General features: G+C 38.1%; 2 protein-coding genes across 5 annotated transcripts in view; one reads left to right on the forward strand and one right to left on the reverse strand.

The window, feature by feature from the left end:
* Positions 1 to 310: 310 nt before the first annotated feature.
* Positions 311 to 12,050, reverse strand: RAB36 (RAB36, member RAS oncogene family). 2 transcript variants are annotated; one of them, XM_079322981.1, is made up of 11 exons: positions 11,751 to 12,050; positions 10,936 to 11,032; positions 9,692 to 9,780; positions 7,143 to 7,208; positions 6,370 to 6,471; positions 4,675 to 4,739; positions 4,057 to 4,108; positions 2,879 to 2,960; positions 1,793 to 1,883; positions 1,124 to 1,243; positions 311 to 891 (listed from the first exon to the last, which is right to left on the reverse strand). In XM_079322981.1, exons 2-11 carry the CDS (start codon positions 11,002 to 11,004, stop codon positions 827 to 829), a joined length of 801 nt encoding a protein of 266 aa, XP_079179107.1. In that variant the 5' UTR covers positions 11,005 to 11,032; positions 11,751 to 12,050; the 3' UTR covers positions 311 to 826. The 2 variants fall into 2 exon arrangements, with proteins under 2 accessions (XP_079179107.1, XP_079179108.1); XM_079322982.1 differs by lacking the exon at positions 11,751 to 12,050 and adding an exon at positions 11,601 to 11,743.
* Positions 12,051 to 14,587: 2,537 nt separating this feature from the next.
* The window catches only part of RSPH14 (radial spoke head 14 homolog), a 72,226-nt gene continuing 67,692 nt past the window's right edge, over positions 14,588 to 19,121 (forward strand). For 2 of the 3 annotated variants that reach the window (XM_079322851.1, XM_079322849.1), the window contains exons 1-4: positions 14,643 to 14,744; positions 15,148 to 15,595; positions 16,875 to 16,977; positions 17,162 to 17,280. In XM_079322851.1, coding sequence (XP_079178977.1) covers positions 15,397 to 15,595; positions 16,875 to 16,977; positions 17,162 to 17,280 — 421 coding nt within the window. In that variant the 5' untranslated portion in view covers positions 14,643 to 14,744; positions 15,148 to 15,396. Of the gene's footprint in view, positions 14,745 to 15,147; positions 15,596 to 16,874; positions 16,978 to 17,161; positions 17,281 to 19,121 lie in introns of all 3 variants that reach the window. The other variant, XM_079322850.1, reaches the window with a different exon arrangement.

Raw genomic sequence — 19,121 nt, forward strand, 5'->3', positions numbered from 1 at the left:
GTTCTGGATATGAATCCTAGAAGCATGGAATTCAGAGATATAACAGAGTATTAGAGTTCAGAGACCTATTTGAAAAAATAGAGAGAAATAATACATTTTCCATATTATGCACCTGTTTTTTTCTTATGTAAGAGAATGGAAAAGAATAGCATTCTTATCTGGAAAGATTTTTAAAATATTAGACAGCAACCAAGTTCCTATCTGGACTTCTTTTAGGCTTGGAAATATTTAATACTGGGCTCTGATTCTCAAGTGAAAAGTGAAAAGTAATACACATTTTTCCTAGATGGAGAAACCACAGTGGAAACTATGCAGTCTGCAATTGTGTATTCCCAGTCCTGATACTTAAAACTACTTATTTTCAACGAGTTTTAAAATACTTGTAATGCATAAAAGCAAATCAAGAGTTATTTTACATGATGATTTTAAAAGGCAAAACCATATTGATAGCACCCTTCATTCTGAACTTGTTTCCTGCTCCCACAAGAATGTCACTTCACTAGCTAAGATTTCTAGAGAATTATCAAAAAGCAACACACTAAAATGACATCATTTTTGACTACAAGCCTTTCTGGCAGACATGTGAGCCTATGGCACTCACAATGTCTTCTTGCATTAAGACAAGGATGTTATGCTTCAACTACACAGAGAAAGGTTTACATAACAATTGTACCACCCTGCACAGGGAGCCTGTAGCAGCAAGGGAACTCTCAGCAAGAAAGTTTGGGTAAGTTTTTCCTCCCTCATTTCTAAAATTAAAGCTCTCTGTTTCTGGTTTGAGAGCATTGGTGCAGAGAAGTGTGGCACTTGCAGAAGCAGTGGACACTTAGCAGCAACTCAGGCTGACTTGAGTGTTGTCTTCTGGAGCTTCCATAATGTTCTTCTCTAGTTCTGTGGAAACAAAAAAGTTGTAAAATCAACTTAAAAGAAATTATTCCATCTGATATTAAGGGTAAGAAAAGCTGGATGCAGGCCCAGTCACTCCTGCAGGCTAAAACCTAGGCAGACAATAAAATTAACATGCTTGCAGGTGTTTGAAACTGGATCTAATGTTTGAAAAACCTCCCCAATCCTTCAGACTAGAAACAAGGAAAATGCACACAAAAAGCAAAACTCCACATACTGATGAGATTTCCTGCCCCAATTTGGGGCCTGTGCCCAGGAATGTTCTCCAGCTCCTTTATCATGGACTGTTCAAAGGCCAAGGCAGCAACTCGGAAAAAGAACTCTTTGACATTTTCTCCTAGGAAACAAGACAGAAATTTTGTGTTTTTATAAAGTTACATCAACAGATTATCATAAGCATAACAAGCACATCTGTGAACAGCTGACTGCTCAATATTGGGACAGAACAGGCCTCTCCAACAATGTCTTCCATTCTGATCACTGCAGAAAGAATTTCTAATTTTCTGTCTCTGGAATACTGTACCCTGTGCTGCACCTTTATTTTTACCCAGCAACAGAAAGAATTCAATTTGTGGTGTAATCTTTTTCCATTGCAAACGTTGAGTAGTAGTGCACATGTGTATTTATGCAACTATCTATGAATTAAACATGCTCAGATACTGCAAAGCAGCTTGATTACTTCTTTCTGCAAACACAACAGTGAAAGCACACATACAAATGCTCAAATAAAATCAGCCATTAATAAGCCTGAAGCTTCTAACAGCAACAAAATGCAAGAAAAACAACAACAACAACAACGACCCCTGGCAATGAGGAGATAAGTTCCTCCCATTCTAACATCAGCCCTCGTGGTTCTGCTATTTTTACATCCTTTGCAGTAATTTACCTGTTTTGGCTGAGACTGACCAATATTCTGCCTGCATCTCCTTGGCAAAACGGATGGCATCCAGCTCTGTCCTTTCACACACAGCATCTGACTGGGCAAACAATGTGCAATAACTTGAGCAGAAGAAGTGTATCTGGGCTGGTAACAGCACAGAGGCACTGACATTGCACCCACACTGTGATGCTTCCAGTTTTCTCAGTGGCCTTTCTGACCTTGCCTAGACTTGTGCAATCAGACATGATTGCAAGAACGTTCAAGTATTCAGTACTGCTTTAAATGGAAGTCTCCACTCAGCTCTCACAGCACTGAAACAAAACAAGAGTTAACAAGTGACCCTTGTGATTAACACATTCCTTGGTAAAGAGCTATCAAGTCAGTAGCTCTGTTAATGGTCTTTAAATCCTTGTCACCCCATTATTCTCAGCAGAAGAGTCATGGGACCAACTAGTAACAGATAAACAAGTCTGTTTTCAAAGCTTTAAAAATATTTTTCTACAGAAAGACAAACACAGGATTGACAATTGTATATAGAGACTTAATTTACCCTGTTCTTTTGAAAATTATGTGATATTCAATTAAGTAAGAAACCTTCCCTGTTCCTGAATAATGAACACACTACCCTGTAAAAACCAATTTCCCTCTAATTTTTCCAATAGCTTTTTGGACTCTAATACACAGTTGTGAGCATCTAGCTTAGAATTCCATATTTCTAGGACTCATATCCAGCATGTCAGGCTTGCTGGCATAACAAAAGGAAAATACAATGCTCTAAATTACATACTGCAGTTATTTTAAATTGAGAGAAAAAAGAAAACCTATGAACAGTTACAGAACAACAAGAAAACCTTCAAGATCACTATGTATGTTTATATATGCTTGAAAAATGTCATGCAATAAATATTTCACTAACTACCCATTTTTTTAGAAAGCCTCTTCTTAAATTGGTTTCAAGTGTGCTGTTCAATTTACCTTTTAAGTTTTTTGCTTAAGGTCTTTATCTCAATGACATTGTGCACAACTTGCAAGGGAAATCACTTGAGGAACTGGGGAAAATCTGATTTCCTTATCTGCACTCAATTTACTCACCACCAAATCTTTTTTTGTTCCAACCAGAAAGATGAAGCTGGAATCTGGCTCATTCTCCCTCAGTGCATCTTCTAGCCACTGCCTGAAATACAAAAAAGAAATGACAGAATCACTCAGGGGGAACAAGGAGTACAGGAGAAGATGACAGATAATAGGGTCACTAGAAAAGTGATTGGAAGAACTCATGTGAGAGTATAAAAAGCCTTTTTTTCTAGACAGAGAGAGCAGTAGCTATTCCAACACCTTTGAATACATGTTTCCTACCAAGGAAAAGTCATACCCATGAAAGAGTACAAATTCAACAATCATTTTAGCACCTAGAGAGGATATTTCTCAGTGTAAGTGAGAGGGCAAAGCTTGGTGCATGATAAGGAATAAGAAAGCAAGAAGCAACATAAAAGGTATGAACCACATAGCAGGTTAGATACAAATGGAAATAAAGAGTGAAATAATCTATTCAGCATTATAAAACAGCTCCCTATGAAGGCTGTACCATTCTTGTCTCACAGGCTTTTATGTTCTTGTTACTCTGGCAATCAAGTTTCTCTTGAGTCATCCAACACAAGTCAGGGAGGGAAGGTAGTGTGTGTGTGTGGGAAATCAGGTTCACAGGCTTCAATTACTTTCAGCCAAGCAGAGACACTAATATATATATTATTTTACAAAGTCCTATGTAAATGAGCTAAGTACTGTAGTACACATTCAAATAAGACAGAGCACAGGTTGTAAAGAAGTCTGCACCTGCATTACAGTCACAACAGCACATCAGAAATACATATACTTTGAGCTGTGACAGCAGTGTGGATCATGGATCTGTGAAAGGTTTTGCAGCCTTCACTAAAAGCAGAATGAGTTTACTTATAAGAACTAGTGTTTTGTTGTAACCAAATCATTGCAAGGATCTGAACTAGTAAGTTTAGCTGTATCTACACATACTTGGAATTATTTATTTTCTCTCTTCTTTTTGGCAGCCTGTCTCCCATCAGAACCAAAGAAACTAGAGAAAGGAAATAAAAATTCCCTCCCTATGTAATCCAAACTAGTGACTGTCATTTTTAATTTCTTAGCTCTATAGAAAATACACCCATGATCCAGCAAGTTCTTAACACCTACATATGGAAGGCAATTAAACCTGTTGTAAAAGCCTTTAAAAGATAAGCCAAAACACAGAAACTTACTTGGTGTGATCCAAAGTTTGGATATCAGCCAGATCAAACACAGTTATTATAACTGCAATAAAACACAGGAATAGGAACAAAAAGTAATTAGATTAGAAAGTGTATCAGAAGTGTCTCCAACCCATCTTGTTAAACAGAGAGAATGTTTATGTAAAAGGTTTAAGAATAGATTTAACACATAGGAGGTGGAAGACTATCCATTTGCTCATTCATTTTGTTTTTCTAGCATCCAATAGGGCCTAAGTCCTTAGTCCTCAACATTTTATCTGTAGTCTGCAGTCTATAGTGCTATCAACCCTTTCATTTTGGGACCACTAACCACAGGATTGTCTCTTACCAAAGGGAAAGCCAGAAGTATACACTTCTAACTCCAGCATTAATCTCACCCAATCTCAAATTCTTTCCCCCCTAGTCACAAGTGCCACTTTCCATCACTGCATCATCAGAACACTCAGAGCCTGCAGGTGTGACAACACATCCCTCCTGCCCTGCAATAATGGACAATCCATTCCACTACAGTGTCTTTAGGTACCATCCTGAGGAGCATGTATGGATATACATTGCTGTACAAAACACAATCTCCCAACAACAGCAGGATCAAATTAATATTGTTCTCACCCTCTGCTCCTCGGTAGTAAGCAGATGCAATGCACTTGAACTTCTCCTGACCTGCTGTGTCCCATCTGTGCAATGGGGGAAAAAAGAAATTTTAGGTTAATGAAAGCCAGGGTAACCTGAGTAAACATGTTAATGAAGCAGCAGACTGGTACAAGGCAGAGAAGAATGTGATACCAGAGAAGTGTCACCATCTGGAACATGTTACTCATTAACTACTGATAGAAGCACAGTAAAGCTCTATTAGTAAAGACACTATTAGAAGACACGAACATCATTTTTACCTTTTCTTAAAGCATACCAATAATTTTGGAGGCAATTCAAATATTTGTATTCTGCATGGTAATATACTTCCCTTAAAACATTTTTTTCTTTCACCTATGTAATTTGCGTGTATTTCTAGGGGCAATCTAGTTTTGTAAATTTTCTCTGCTAATAATAGCTAAGTCATGTTATAAGCTTGCAACTGCTAGATAAGATACCTGTCCCTACACTACAAATTAGGGACCTGCAGCTCAGTCTACCAGGTACTAATGACATCATTAAATAAAATCAAGAATGTCCTTCTAATTAATGAATATGATATGCAGTGCCTTCAGCTACTGCCAGCACTACAGAGGTTTGGGTTTTGTTGTAGCTTTGTACTGCCAGTCATGGATACTTTCAAATATATCTTGTATGGAAATCTCTCAGCAAGAGGGGGCACTAGTGCTTATCATATGGAAATGCTCTACCCAGCTTCTGAAGACTTTGCAGACAATGCAATCTGACCTTATTGCTTCAGTTTGCAAAGTGCTGATGCACGAGTCTAGATTTTTAGAGGGACTCAAGTTCCAAAAGGATAGCACCTGGCAGAACTTCCCAAACACAATTGCAGTGAAATCAGTAGGAAATTGATTTTTAAGTATTTTTCAATAAATACCAGAAACCCTCTATTGACATCAGTGATCTCATCAGAAAAAAGTGTTCCTAAGTAAAAAGGTTTTTAAGATTCACAAACTAAAATACCTCATGCAAAGCAGCTTATTTCTGCTCTAGGTCACACTATAGATGATTCCATAATGCCCTCTATAGAACAATGGTGCTGGCCACCAGAAACAAAAAGGGACACCACCCCACAGACCCAAAGCAGGTGGAAGAGGGGCAGGACTCCCACTAGTATAACAAACAAAGCTGAAAATCAAAGATACTAGGTTCACATTCTAATAAAACCACTCCAGCTTTTCTATGATTTCAGGATAATTAATCAGTTGCTAATTAAGAGATGTTGAAATCACTGGACACCTTAACTTTAATTTCAATAACTGCAGGAAAACTGCCAAGTTCTGTGTTCATTGTGCCTACTAAACTCAAACCACAGACTGGGGTTACACTAGCACTGGCCAAAGCTGTGGCAAACACTTCCACTTCTCTTTCATGAACGTTGAATAAAAAAGACAGAAATCCACTGAAATAGTGCAAGACATCCAAGATGAATTTTCATTAAAAAGTTTGTAATATTTTTAGGGATGAAAAATCCAAGAGTATAATTTCTATTAAAGCTGCATGTCCAGAGACAGAATCTTCTCTTCAGATCACATTATTCTTTGTGCAATTGCATTACATTTTTAAAATCTTTATTCCACTACAGCCTGCAGCAATTCAAGCTGTGCTGAGACTGTACTCTATGCAATGCTTAACCATGCTCTTTCAACTCACATCTGGAGGTTATATGGCATTCCAATTATCTCAAAACGTTCAATCTCAAAATCTACTCCAATGGTTGCCTTGTAGTCTCGGTCAAAATTATCTTTACAAAATCTGCAATTAAAAAATAAATAAAAAATAAAAAGATGACATAGCAGTAGGACAATTACAAATAACTGCAAAACTAACACTGTCTAGGGTAAATTATGAAGAAAAGAAAGAACTACTGTGGATTTGTATAACAATGTAGAAGCAGACACAAAAACATAAAGACATTAACTAAAAGAAAAGAAGATACTGTTTAACAAACTAGAAAGCAGGTATATTTAGCTGCTCTTAGGATAGCATGAGACTCAGAATAAAACATCTTTGGGCTCTCAAGGGAGGTACAGTATCTTCCAGTTTTAGTTACAATGGAATCTATCTTGGGTCACAAATAATGACCCCAATGAAACAAAGACTCAGACACTGGAATTTTTTTCCAGTTGTTTAGCCTTTAGACTGGATTCCTTAAGAAAACACTGTTTCATATTTGACTGGATAAAAATATCTCAGAATGTAACATATACTGACTGAAGTGCTAGAGCACAACTTCCTGTGTTGATGTATCAAGACTGTCTCATACTCTGGACTTCATTTTATCTTCATTTGATAACAAAACCACAAAGTACTGGTTCAGGTTCAAACCACAGCCATGAAGCACTGCTCTAAAGCCAGCAATGGAAGTGTTATAGCATTTCTTTGAGGAACAGGAGAATCAAACCATCAGCTGAGATATACTGTACCTGTTGATAAGACTGGTCTTCCCAACATACAGGTCTCCTACCACAACCACTTTAGATATTTTCAGCCTGTTATAAATATTTGAAAATATTACATAGTTTTAGTAGTAATTTCAACAGTGTCCTTCTAAAAATTCTGATTTAGCTCTTTAAATTGCAGGTGAGGAACACATGCACCTTGTCTTCAGTTTATTTACATGGTACTGTGCTGCACAATCTGTCTTAAATTGTAAGAAACTCACCAAAAAACCAAACCCTTCTGGAGCAGAAGTAGTCAATTTCTTACTCTGCTGATTTTTTGCTTGATTTCAATACAGCAGAACAAATTTTATTCTATTAAAATTGCTTTGACTACAAGTATATGCATTTGGCATATTTTTACATAAGTTTACACGTAAGACCATAGTGTATCTGAATCCTTTGCATTCCAATTTATCCCAAGTTTCTCATTGACTTTAATAGTATAAATGAAGTCCTAAGTGCAGAAATAAGAAATTGATGATAATAAAAGAACCCACTGCAGAATGTGCCTCTGGGGAAAACAACCCACAGGGTTAGAGCCAATACATTTTCTTACTATCTGGAATAATATTAATCTGAACCTGACTTCATGCAAATAATCCTCTTTGCTCTAGGTCCTCCCACAGGATACAGCAGATGGGCTTTAGGTGACTCAGCCTGCATTCTTAAAATTGAAACTGTGGCTCTTTTAGCAGATCCAGGTGCATAAGTGAATTTAAGTTTGTTTATTTATTGACCTAAACTGGGATTAATATCTCTAGTGCACATACTACAAAAACAGCTTAAGAGGTTTATTGTTCTTTTCTATCAAAGAATGGCTTTTTAATAAAGGAGGTAATCTTCTATTGAATACTATTTCTGGTTACATCAACTTCCATGTGATGCTGATTCCAAGTTTCCAAAATAGCTGAGAAATTGACTGGTAAACTGCATGACTAATATTTCCAAACTGGGTGACCACAAACCCCGTGACCACAAACCCCTTTGCTCCTGATTACTGTTACCATGAAAGTACTGAATAAAATCAACGACCTTAAGGAAAAAGCCAAAGAGTAAGTGATGGCTTAGAGGTGTGTGCTCCATTAACTCATACTGAGGAAGAAAACTCCCTAGATCAGATCATTTAACATAATGGTGGACTATCAGGAGAGTATTAAATAAAGCCATTAGCTACTGAATTTATCAGACTAGCTTTCCAAAGGACAAAGAAATATTTTATTAGTTAGGATAATGGAAAAGGAAGATAACAGTTACTCCTGCCAAGCTTTGCTAGTACTGTACAAAACACTCTGGCTGCCCTTCCTACCCCATTCCACCAAAAAAAGGACTTAAATGACCAAATAATAATCATATCTGGAAGGCAGTGACAGAAAAGTAGTTTTCTTCTGTTCACAAGAATGAAACATATAGCTTTTTAGCTATACTCTGTTACCAGAATAAATTACAAGTGAGTCAGTTTACTATAGCAATAAAATATAAAAAATACTACTAATAAAAATCCCAATCAAATACATCTTGGAAATGGAAGGAAAAATACCTCAATTGGATAAAGTATGTCATACTTGGAAAATTGTCCAGACACTTGCAACAAATTTACATGGAACTAAGATAGTGACTGTGTTTCTAAAAAGGAATAAAGTCACTGATGTCTCTCAGGGTGACATATTTTGGCTTAAAAAGTTTTTTTTTAGCAAGGCTCCCTAGTGAAATGAATAAAAAGTTGCATTTAAAGATGGATATCATGACAAGTCTCATGTCAGCAACTCTAGAGCTGTAGGAATAGTGAGCTAATTGTCAGTACTCATAGGAGCTCCACTTTATGGAGGATCCTTCACACTGAAACCAGAAGCATTTATCACTTCAATGTACAGCTATTTATTTTAACTGAATAGTGATGATTTCAACACAGTTTACTTTTCTTGCCTTACTTCGGAGATTAAATCAGTAATAATAATAGTTCTGGAGAAGAGATAATGTATGGGAAAAAACCAACTTCAAGATTATTAGTAGACCATAAATCAGCTTATTTCTATTTTAATTTTTAAATGCTATATATTTACCAGAATTTTCCTCCAGTTTTAAGGAACCATTCAAGAAAACTTCTCAGCATGTATATTTCAAAAAGACTAAAACCAGATTTCTAGATGTTTCAAGAAACTCAGAACTGCTGCCTTTATATCCCTCCAAAGCCTTTATTAACTGCTCTTTTAGAACACCTGCAGAGAACACAGCAAGGCTGGATCTGTTAGATCTTTTGAACTAAGTGTTTACTTAAAAGGTGTTAAAAATCTTTTCATTTCTAAACTACTACACTCTTTTTTCAACATTTCTATTCCAGCAGAAGAAGATGCACTTGATTCATGCACTGCAGAACAGGCCAGAGAACTGCCCTGTGCAGGGGCTTAGCTGCCTTGAAACACAGGGGAGTAAGGAACATGAGGAATGAGATGGGGGAAAACTAATGAAGAAAGGAGGCTATAAATAGCTTAAATTACTTCCTTCCTTGCATACCTGGGTTAATACAAACTTACCCAGCTGTTGCAGTGCTCTGCTGACAAGCAGTCCTCACCTGTGCATGGAAGTGCTCTTTAAACTGCAGACAGGCCTCAGGTGTGTACCACTGAAAAGAGAGAACAGCTGCTGGCACAAACTGGGTGATGGCTACTGGGCAAGAAGCCAAACTGGCCAGGAAAAACAGATAAAATGATTGATCACAGGGTTTGTCAAGAACAGAGCTACCCTGGCATAAGGAAAGGGGTAGGTTGGGTTAGAAGGCAGTAAGGTTTCCCAGAGCTCTGTTTGTAAAAACTCCTTGGGACAACACCATCCTTTGAGCACTTTTTTGAGTGTCAGTGTCCAGCACTGTCTAAGCACCCATGGCCACATCTGTTTGCTCATCATTCTGTACAACAGTAAGTGCCTTTAATTATCCCAACAATCTTAAGACACACAAGACAAACACGGATGGGAGCACACCACCAGCAGGTCATTATTACTGTGAAGTTTTCTCAATCTTTTATAAGTGTGAAGCACTGTTTTTATTACTAGCCCTTTACCTGGGAATTAGTTAAAAATGAGGAAAATATATTTTACTTTGCATTTGCTTAAAATACCTGTGGTATTTTTCATAAAATTAAAAGCAAAATATGTGGCAGAGATCAAGAAAGGAAAAAAAAAGTGAACTCCCTTAAAAGGATCTTTTGAACAACTGAAAAAAACAAGCATTAATTCCTTGCCCTTCCCTGCCCTTAACTGTTCCATTATACTTCAAATACAAAAGTCTTTGGGGACTTCAAAGGTATTTTGTCTGTTTTTCTACAGTGCCTACTACATTTGATCTACTGTGTGACTAAGGTTCTTACACAAACAGAAAATTAAAATTGCCTCAAATTTTTTAACCAAAGCCTCCTAATTAGATTTTTTGGCAAATTTAATGTCAGCTATAGTTCCTCTTTTCCCTTGGTGTTGGAGTACTTTAAGCATGTAATTATTACTGTTTTGCTGAAAAAACAAGATAAATATTATAACACTTCCGTAACAAATCACTTTCTGTAAAGTTTAGAAAGAAGAATGAGGATTACTATTAAAGAGATCAGCATTGAATGGGTCTATGAGGTTACATTAAACTTTGACAGAATCATAAATAATTTGTAATTTTGACAGAAGACAACAAGTGTACATTAAATCAGATTAAAATACCATATTAGCACAATGGAAAGATAGCTCAGGGTGGTAGAGGCTACATCCTGTGACCAAAGGGATAAAAAATGCTTACCTTGGGAAACTGGGAGATTCTTCTTTCTCTGCTCACTGGGGGAACCAAATGCATTAGGCTGGACTTCATCCTCCAAGTTCAGTTAAATTCTACAAGACTGAAAATATGCAAAGAGAAACACAGTATTCAGGAATTACCTCAATACATGGACAACATGATGAAAACTAAACGAGTTCTTGCAGATTTCTCATCTTTTTTTTTTCCTTTTTTTTCCATTTGGTACAACTGGTGGTTCTTGAACTCAGTTTGCATGGAAGGAAAGCTGTTTCTCATGTAAAAAGGACAACTCAGTGTGCATAGCTGTAGTAGCAAACAGTGGCCTTCTGAAACTACAAGGCACCAACTCTAATTCCCTAGGAGAGCAGAGAATTGTTCACGTAATTCAACTCAAGTGCTTGCAGTTCAGCCCTCAAAGGATTCTGCAGCATTTAATTTAAAAATCTTGCTCATCATTGTTTCAAATGTTCTGCACTAAGTGTGTTAATTAAGATTAGGGGATCCCAGATTTCATGTGGTCAGAAGAAGGGAGGAAAGATGAAGCTGCCACATTTCTTGGCACAACATCAAACTTTCATCCAAGATCAGCTCAGAAAGAATGAAATTTGTCTGACGTAGAAAAAGAATAATGTTCACATGAAAATCACCAATGCATTCAGATGTCTCACCTGAGATATATCAATTTGGTTATGTAAGGAAACCTCGTGGGTTGCTGGGGGAGGGGAGCCTTAACAGAGCACCGATTTCTTACTGGCGTTCAAAAGAACATTTCTAAGGGAGCGTTTTCATCATGTAGCAAAGGAGAAGGAAGGACTCACCGAGCAGCAGCTGATGCAGCAGGATTCCAGCCACACAAGCAGCTCAGCCCCTGCTACGTGGCCATAGCAACAGGTTTGCAACAATTCCCTTCCTCCACAGAGCGGGAAGGCGGGGTTGGAGTAATTTAACTATACATAGACACATAGTTTTAAGACAACAAACTCGTTTTAGTGGTCATACAGATTCCTTTAATCAGAAACTGTTCCCTCATAAACCAAATGGTCCCTAGTCCTGGATAAGCAAACAGTTCAATATTCTTCAAAGATCGTTGTAATATGGATACAAAGAGCTGGATTAACCTATTAGACAAGGAACTGTTGGAATGGGGAACTGTCACAGTGCTAATATTAAGCATAGCAGCAATTTTAAAGAAACTCCCAAGGGATTTTTTCAGCATTTCAACTTGATATCATCTCAGCTTTAAAGTCAGGATGCGCATGCTAGTAATGAGACATTCTGAATTATATAAATGTCTTTCTACTCATTAATAATCTTGCCTTCTAATGTACAAAACACCAAAGACAAGGAATAAGAAATTACACAGCTCTTTTGCTGTATTGTTAATTAACTCATTAATTTAGACAGTATTTAGTAAGCCAGAGTGCAATTTAGGATGCTAAAAGATTTTGCTATGTATTTTATGAGGATTTAAATTTCCAACTTTCAGGAGAAAACAAAGCTCTCCCATTCTACCAGTCATATTTTGATAAAGCTGGAGGAGGCTTTGAACCAGAAGACAAGCCTCTCCCACTTCTGCAGCAGACTGAAAAGGTTAAAGGACACAACTAAGCAGACCAGTCATTTTAAACAGTGAGCAAGTACAGAAGAAAAAATCCTACAGTTGTTTTACAAGCACACGCAAAGAAAAATGCTTAAGAAAATCGCTAGTCCACTACTTAGAATTAATGTTCTATTCTCTTCCATGAGGAATTGCTTTTAGACTACTTCAGGCATGAATATGATCTCAGCTGTACCAAGACAACCCTTTCCCCACTAAGAGCCCAGGTTTGATGGGTTATTCACCAAAGAAGGTGAGATTACAGATTTATCTATTACCATATGGAGAGTTCTACTTACCCTACTTGTGACCATATAAAACACAAGAGATCTAGACCCTTGTCATGGTGTGTTCCTGCCCTTCTGGCCAGCTTGAATGATTTTAGGGCAATATTAATGTCTTTATGTCAGAATTATTAGCATAGTTCTGAAAACAAAAACTCCACAAGTTGGTAAGAGTTTCAAACTTGCTTTCTGCATGTTCTGGTTGTAGTTCAACACCACTTCAGCACAGTAAACACCTGCCATAGACTGACTCACTGCTTCTCTCCTAGAGCTCTTTCACAAATTAAGCTACAAAAAAACTAGTTCAACAATCTCATGAACACAAGGTCACAAGAACATAATCTCAAGACAACCACACAGATATATTTCAAAATTGAGAGGCCATCTTCACTTATATTTACTATACTGAATCTAAATTTCTCACACACATAAGCATATCCCAACTTGCCATATCAACAAATAAGGCACATCACTACAGGAAAAGAACTTAAGAAATAAAAAGCTGCTAAAAATATTGTGAATGATCCATATTTTCTCTTCTTGAAGAGCTGAAAGGTGATTCAATCACCATGGAGGGCTGGGAACACAGTGTCTCCATGGGATCACAACCCTCCTTATTCCAGCATTGCAAGAACAGTAGGGCCAGCAGCTTCTGTGGATAGACAAAGGGTGTCAGGAGGCATTCAGAAGGCATACATAAAATAAATTAATGCCATGACCACTAACAAAATCAGTATTCCAAGCTATGGTGGAGGACAAGACAGAACAACTCACACCAAAAGCAGAGGTAACACTGAGGGACAAGTCTCTGATTTGGTCCTGCTCTTTCTACGCTGAGAAAAGTTCATGTTCTTCCTATGGAAATCAGGTGAACTTTTACAAGTATATAGTTAGTGGAAGTCTAATCTAATTCAAGTAAATCACCTGTGAAGTAAATAACCAGCTCTAAAATATTGCGGGAAAATAAAGAATCCTTTCCAGAAAATACTTCTTAAAGTAGAAATTTTTCTTTTATGGATTTTGAAGATCAACAATTCAGAACCTATTCCCGGGATGCATTTGAATCCGGCTGATCAGAATTATTTTGGATTTGTAAAATCCTTTTTAAGAACTTTGATTATTAAAATTGTTACTCAGACATAATGAAAAACATCTCAACGACTTCACTATCTGCACTATCCTTTTATAGCACAAGCTGTTCAGAGTTTTTTCTTGATTCCAGGTAACATCTGACAATCCAGAACATCCTTAAATTGTGCCACAACATCGCAATGATCTGTTCTTGCCGTGTACCTTCCTCTGAACAGTTATGTGAAACTAAGTAACAATGGAAACCCTTACTGCACATTCTCGCTGTTCATAGTGACATTCTGGAGAGGATTAAGAAAGAAAACGTAGCCCAGAACTACTGCGCTGCCTTCAGCCCACGTACCCCAAGGCACTCGCCTGCTGTGTTTCTGCCCTTAACTCGACCACCATTTTGCTCGCTCTGAATTTTCCTCGATTTTGGTCAAGTAAATTTACTTTGAAAACAGGGAGCGAGGAGAGAGACCCCACACTTCAGCAGAGAGCCGAGGCAGAGCGGCCGCCACCTCGGGACAGGGCGGCATCGCCGTCCCCTCACGAGTCCCCTCAGCGGCCGCGCCTCAGCGCGCGCACGCCGCGCGCCCCGCTGCCAACTACGCCACTGACGTAAGTCCCCCAGCGCGGGCACTGCCAAGCGCGGCGCTCACGCTGGTGACTCAGGGCCGGGCCCGGGGCTCGGCGGCGTTACTCGCTATTCACGAAGAGGCGCGTACGCAAAAAGCGGGCGCTGTGGCAACCGGGGCACGCGCGCGCCGCGGGCCGGCCGGCGCTGAGGGGAGGCGGCCTGGGGCTCGGTAATGGCACACGGCGCCCTCGATTATTTAGTCTATTTCGTTTGCTTTGAAGTGAGAAGTAGAGTTGTTTAGAGGCCGTTTAAACTTTTGTTTGTTTTGTTAGCGATTTTCAATATTGGAGGTCGTAGTGTTCAGTCAGCTGAGGCGCTTTCCGTACTGAGGGAAGGGCTTGATGGGAGGTGGGGGGGAGTCAGCCCTCATGTATTCGATCAAACGTTACCGAATTCTGAGGGCTGGTTTTAACCCGCTCGCTTTTAAAAATGCATTTTTTTCTTTGATGGGGAAAAAAAAAATAATTGTTTTCCTTTGCTTTAATTTTATTAGTTTGAGCCCCGTTCGATTTTGGGCATTGGGCTGGCTGCTTCACTTGAACCCTTTAAAAAGCATTCCCTCTAACAGTTTTAACACCCTTCCATGAAATTTTAAGCTTTTTTTCTCTCTCTTTTCTTTACAGTGTTCAGAGAGAATTAAACCAGAGTAAGACAGTTCAGCAGATGAACACACATTAGTGCTGATGATGCACGGTTCCAGCCTATTTCCCAGCCTCCTGACAGCGTATGTTTGCTAAAAGAGCTCCCTGGGGACACAGGGCACTATTTAAAGTCAGTAGGTGTCTTTGTGGTACAATATCTGCCCAGTCACCAAGTACAGCCATTTTAGAGTCCTTTTAGGGGTAGGGAGAATCTTTCTCCTTACATTAGGGATGGCAACATCTCGTATCTCAGCCTACCTCCCCCCTGATATAGACCCCACCAAAGCTGCTCTGGCCTTTGGGAGGAGGGCCCTTCCTAAGCTGAAAGAGGAGCTGCAGTCTCCCGAGCTGCTGACACAGCAGCAGGCGCTGGCGGCTCTCTGCGATCTGGTCCACGATCCGGAAAAAGTCTACCAGGCAATAGCATTAGGTAAGTGATGTGCTTTCAGCTCTGACACACTGAGGCAGGCTGAGGGGGAACCCCACTTTACTTTCTTCCATTATTTTTTCCTTAAAATAATCTGCGATGACACAAGATGCCCAGGGAAAATTCCCTCTTTGTTTTAACTTAGATAAAGAATACTGTAACAGCTTATACATGGCAGTTATTATAAGAATTATCATCACTTTAGGATTCATCAATGGCTCACTGTACGTTTTGTCAACCCCTAAATACAAAAGTACTGCACATTCTTTCCCTACAATTGTTAAGGTTGGGAAAGGCCTCTAAGCTAATCAAGTTCAGCTGTTAACTCTGCCCTGCCATGATCACCACTAAACCATGTCCCCAGACTTTATTCTGATTTTAGCTAATTCCTAACATGGGCTAATAAACAAAACAAACAAACCAACCAACCAAACAATCAACAACAACAACAAAAAACCCCCACCTAATTATTTCAAAGTTAGATTCCCATCACCATCATCACCCACTTGCCTGGAACTTAATGAGAAATTAGAAAATAAAGGAATATAACCAAATTTATCATACTCATCTGGCCACTACTTACTTCAAAAGCCTGGAAAAACCCTGAATTTCAATTTTGGGGGAGGAAAAAAACCCCTAACCACAAGTTTATTTTTGCAATTTTTAGCCATCTATGGTCTTTCATCATAGCTTACTATGTAACACAGAAAAAAAAACCCTATTTTGCTACAGCTTTTTTATCCATTTACTTCCTTTGTAATTTTTTCATCTTATAAAAGAGACTAATCATGTTCAAAATTTATTAAGTTAGTGTCTGATGAACAGTTTGATTGCCAAAGCAAAGTGAGATAGTTGTTAGTTTGGGATTGTTAGGTTTTTTGTCTTTGGTCAGTGCCATATGTGCATGCACAACCATTAATGGTTCACCACATTTATTTCTGTTCAAAAAAGACAAGTGAGTGTCAATCCTGCAAAAAGATGTTTTTCTAAAAACATCAATAGCTCTACTGACTTATTTTTAGAGTTATGTCACTTTATATTTGCAGGATTAGGATTTAACTTGATAAGGAGTCAGGAGCTTGTTTGTAGCATGACATTTTTGGCAGTAGGCCTTGAAATTTGAAAGTTTCTTCCTTACTTGAGAGATGACAATGAGAATTTCACTGTCAGGACAAGCTGAAAATTCTGAGGCACTTAAAATTGTGAGATAAATTATGAATATTGCTTTTGAAATTAATGCTGGAGATAAGAAATGTTAAAATGAACTCTTGATGTCTCATAGGATTCTTAGGCAGTCTGAAGAATTTGCTGGTTCATCAAGACCAAACTGTCCGGCAAAAAACAACAGAAGTTCTCTCTGTAATGGCTTTGCACAGTATTGGCAGGTAAGTGCAATTCCAAAGTTTACTGGACTCTGTGGGAAGTAATGTTTCAGTGAAAAATAAGAACAGAGTTCCTAAGTTTTGTCAGACAGATGCAGCATAAAAAAGAGCAGTTAAGATTAAATATGTCAAATATATACAGTTTTTATTAGGCAGTGTTTCATCTGTCCCCCATTGTTGTGTTTAGGGAAGGGCTCATACACAGTGGAGTCATTTCTGCCCTCGCTGGGCTCCTGGATGATCCAGTAGATATCTGTCGCAAGAACACCCATCAGACTTTTGACATGCTGGCAAAATTTCCTGCAGGTAGGAGGTTTTAAGCAGTTAAGTATTCACAGAGAGGAAATCAGGTGAATTCACCTATGCTCCAGATTTAATTTATTCCATTTCCCTTGATAATCATATTTTAAAACAGTACCTTGTCTGTTTTTGCTTATTTCCATTTTCCTTAGTTAACCTTCTTATGCAAGTTAAGGATACCTGCTCAAGATAGAGTGCACTGCATGCTTGAATTGGTATTTCAGAATCTTGCATCAAAATTTCACTTTGTCCCTTCTGTTCAAAGTGTGGGTCAGTTGTTCATCACAGTGCATTAGTTTCATGAGTGTTTTAATCTGAACATTAGTCTTAAACCTCTCTTCCAGTTGATAAAAATTACAATTTTAAAATTAAAATTTCAGTAGAAATTATCAGTTTAAAAGCCTTGCTGTTTAAATTCATAGCAAAGTATATGGTCTGAGAAATTCAGTTTCATTACTGATGCTTAAAAGGAATTAAATGAATGCTTAGAGCCTTGCTATGTGTACATTAATTCTAAAAAATCTAAAGATGTATTTTTACTTGCAAGTAATCCTTTCTAAAATCTTCAATAAGTCCAATCATACAAAAGATATTAATATGTTGAGCTAAACAATTTTGTAAATATCAGTATGGAAAAGTTTGTAAAAGCAGCTCTGACTAATTACTCTTGGAAAAGGTGTTTTTTGAGTCATGTCTGCTGTTTATTTAGATAAAAATATAATGTATCAATAAAAATATACATGCCTGTATTTAAGGGCTGGAAGATAAATCCTGGAGCAGAATTGTGTCAGTGTAGAATGGACTCGCATACAAAGGGCTACTTAAAAGAAAAACAAAAAGGTGCAAAACTTGGGAGAAAATTTGGGGAAGTATCAGGGATAACCACAAATATTTTCCAAAAGTAGTAAGAATTACGAGGCTTGACATAATTAATTCGTTGTATTACAGATACAGAAATGGTCTCTGCTTGGTAATTCAGCCCTTTTCAGCTAGCCAAGAAAGTGTCTGTCTTTCTCTTTGCATTCACTTCTACACCTCACATGCAGATGATGAGATAGAATGTACCTTGGGTCAGCTGGAGGAGGTCTGAACTACTGCAGCACTGTACAGCTCAATCTGTGCTGTTCTCTAGAGCTGAGGTAATTTGCAGGGCCAATAAAGCAATGTGTTCTGTGCTAGACAAAAGGGAACAGAAGCTGTACATGCCCTTGGCATGAAGTGTAGCTGTTTTAACTGGGAAGTGAACAGTAACTCCACCTAGCTCTAAACCAGGACACCTGGTCTTTCTCCAAATAGGAGTAATTTAGGAAAATATGGTTATTTTGAGCAAATTCATTTGCAGAGTATTTTTCATGCCTGAATTTAAGAATGTGTACCTGTATCTTCCAGGAACTGTGGGATAGTTAAAAACCCATGGGAGAATGCACAAAGACTGGGAGAACACCAAGGAGTAACATCTAAAGAAAATAACAACAACTTAGTGAAAAGAATGAGCAGAAGAAAGGCAAAAATAGATAGCTGTATGTGTTCAGTAGAGGATAAAGGAGGGAGAAGGGCCAGCAGTAGGAGAAAATTAGGAGCAGAAACTAATAGCAAAACTTCCTCTCTTTGTAAAAACAATTCATTGACATATATAATAGTTGATAATGTTAGTGAAAGGGTGTTATGCAATGATAAATGACCTTGGAAATAGCAACTGCAAAAATAGTTCTTGGAAAAAATATCTTTCATTATCATATGGCTAAGACTGGAAAGGTTTAGTAATTCTTACCTATTACCAATCCTGCCATTTATGGGTACTTAATCCTTTTAGGTGAAGATTGAGGTAGAAGAGATGGGGCAATGGA

The sequence above is a fragment of the Erithacus rubecula genome, assembly GCF_903797595.1.
Source record: "Erithacus rubecula genome assembly, chromosome: 19".
In the NCBI taxonomy this organism is placed as follows: Eukaryota; Metazoa; Chordata; class Aves; order Passeriformes; family Muscicapidae; genus Erithacus; species Erithacus rubecula.

What these genes read in the sequence shown, in the direction of transcription:
- RAB36 (XM_079322981.1), bottom strand. Translation starts at nt 11,004, where the DNA reads ATGAAGTCCAGCCTAATGCATTTGGTTCCCCCAGTGAGCAGAGAAAGA. An exon ending in ATGCCATATAACCTCCAGAT is followed by an intron (nt 4,740 to 6,369) that starts GTGAGTTGAAAG and finishes CCCATTGCACAG; the next exon opens with ATGGGACACAGCAGGTCAGG. An exon ending in GTCAGTCTCAGCCAAAACAG is followed by an intron (nt 1,244 to 1,792) that starts GTAAATTACTGC and finishes CTTGTTTCCTAG; the next exon opens with GAGAAAATGTCAAAGAGTTC.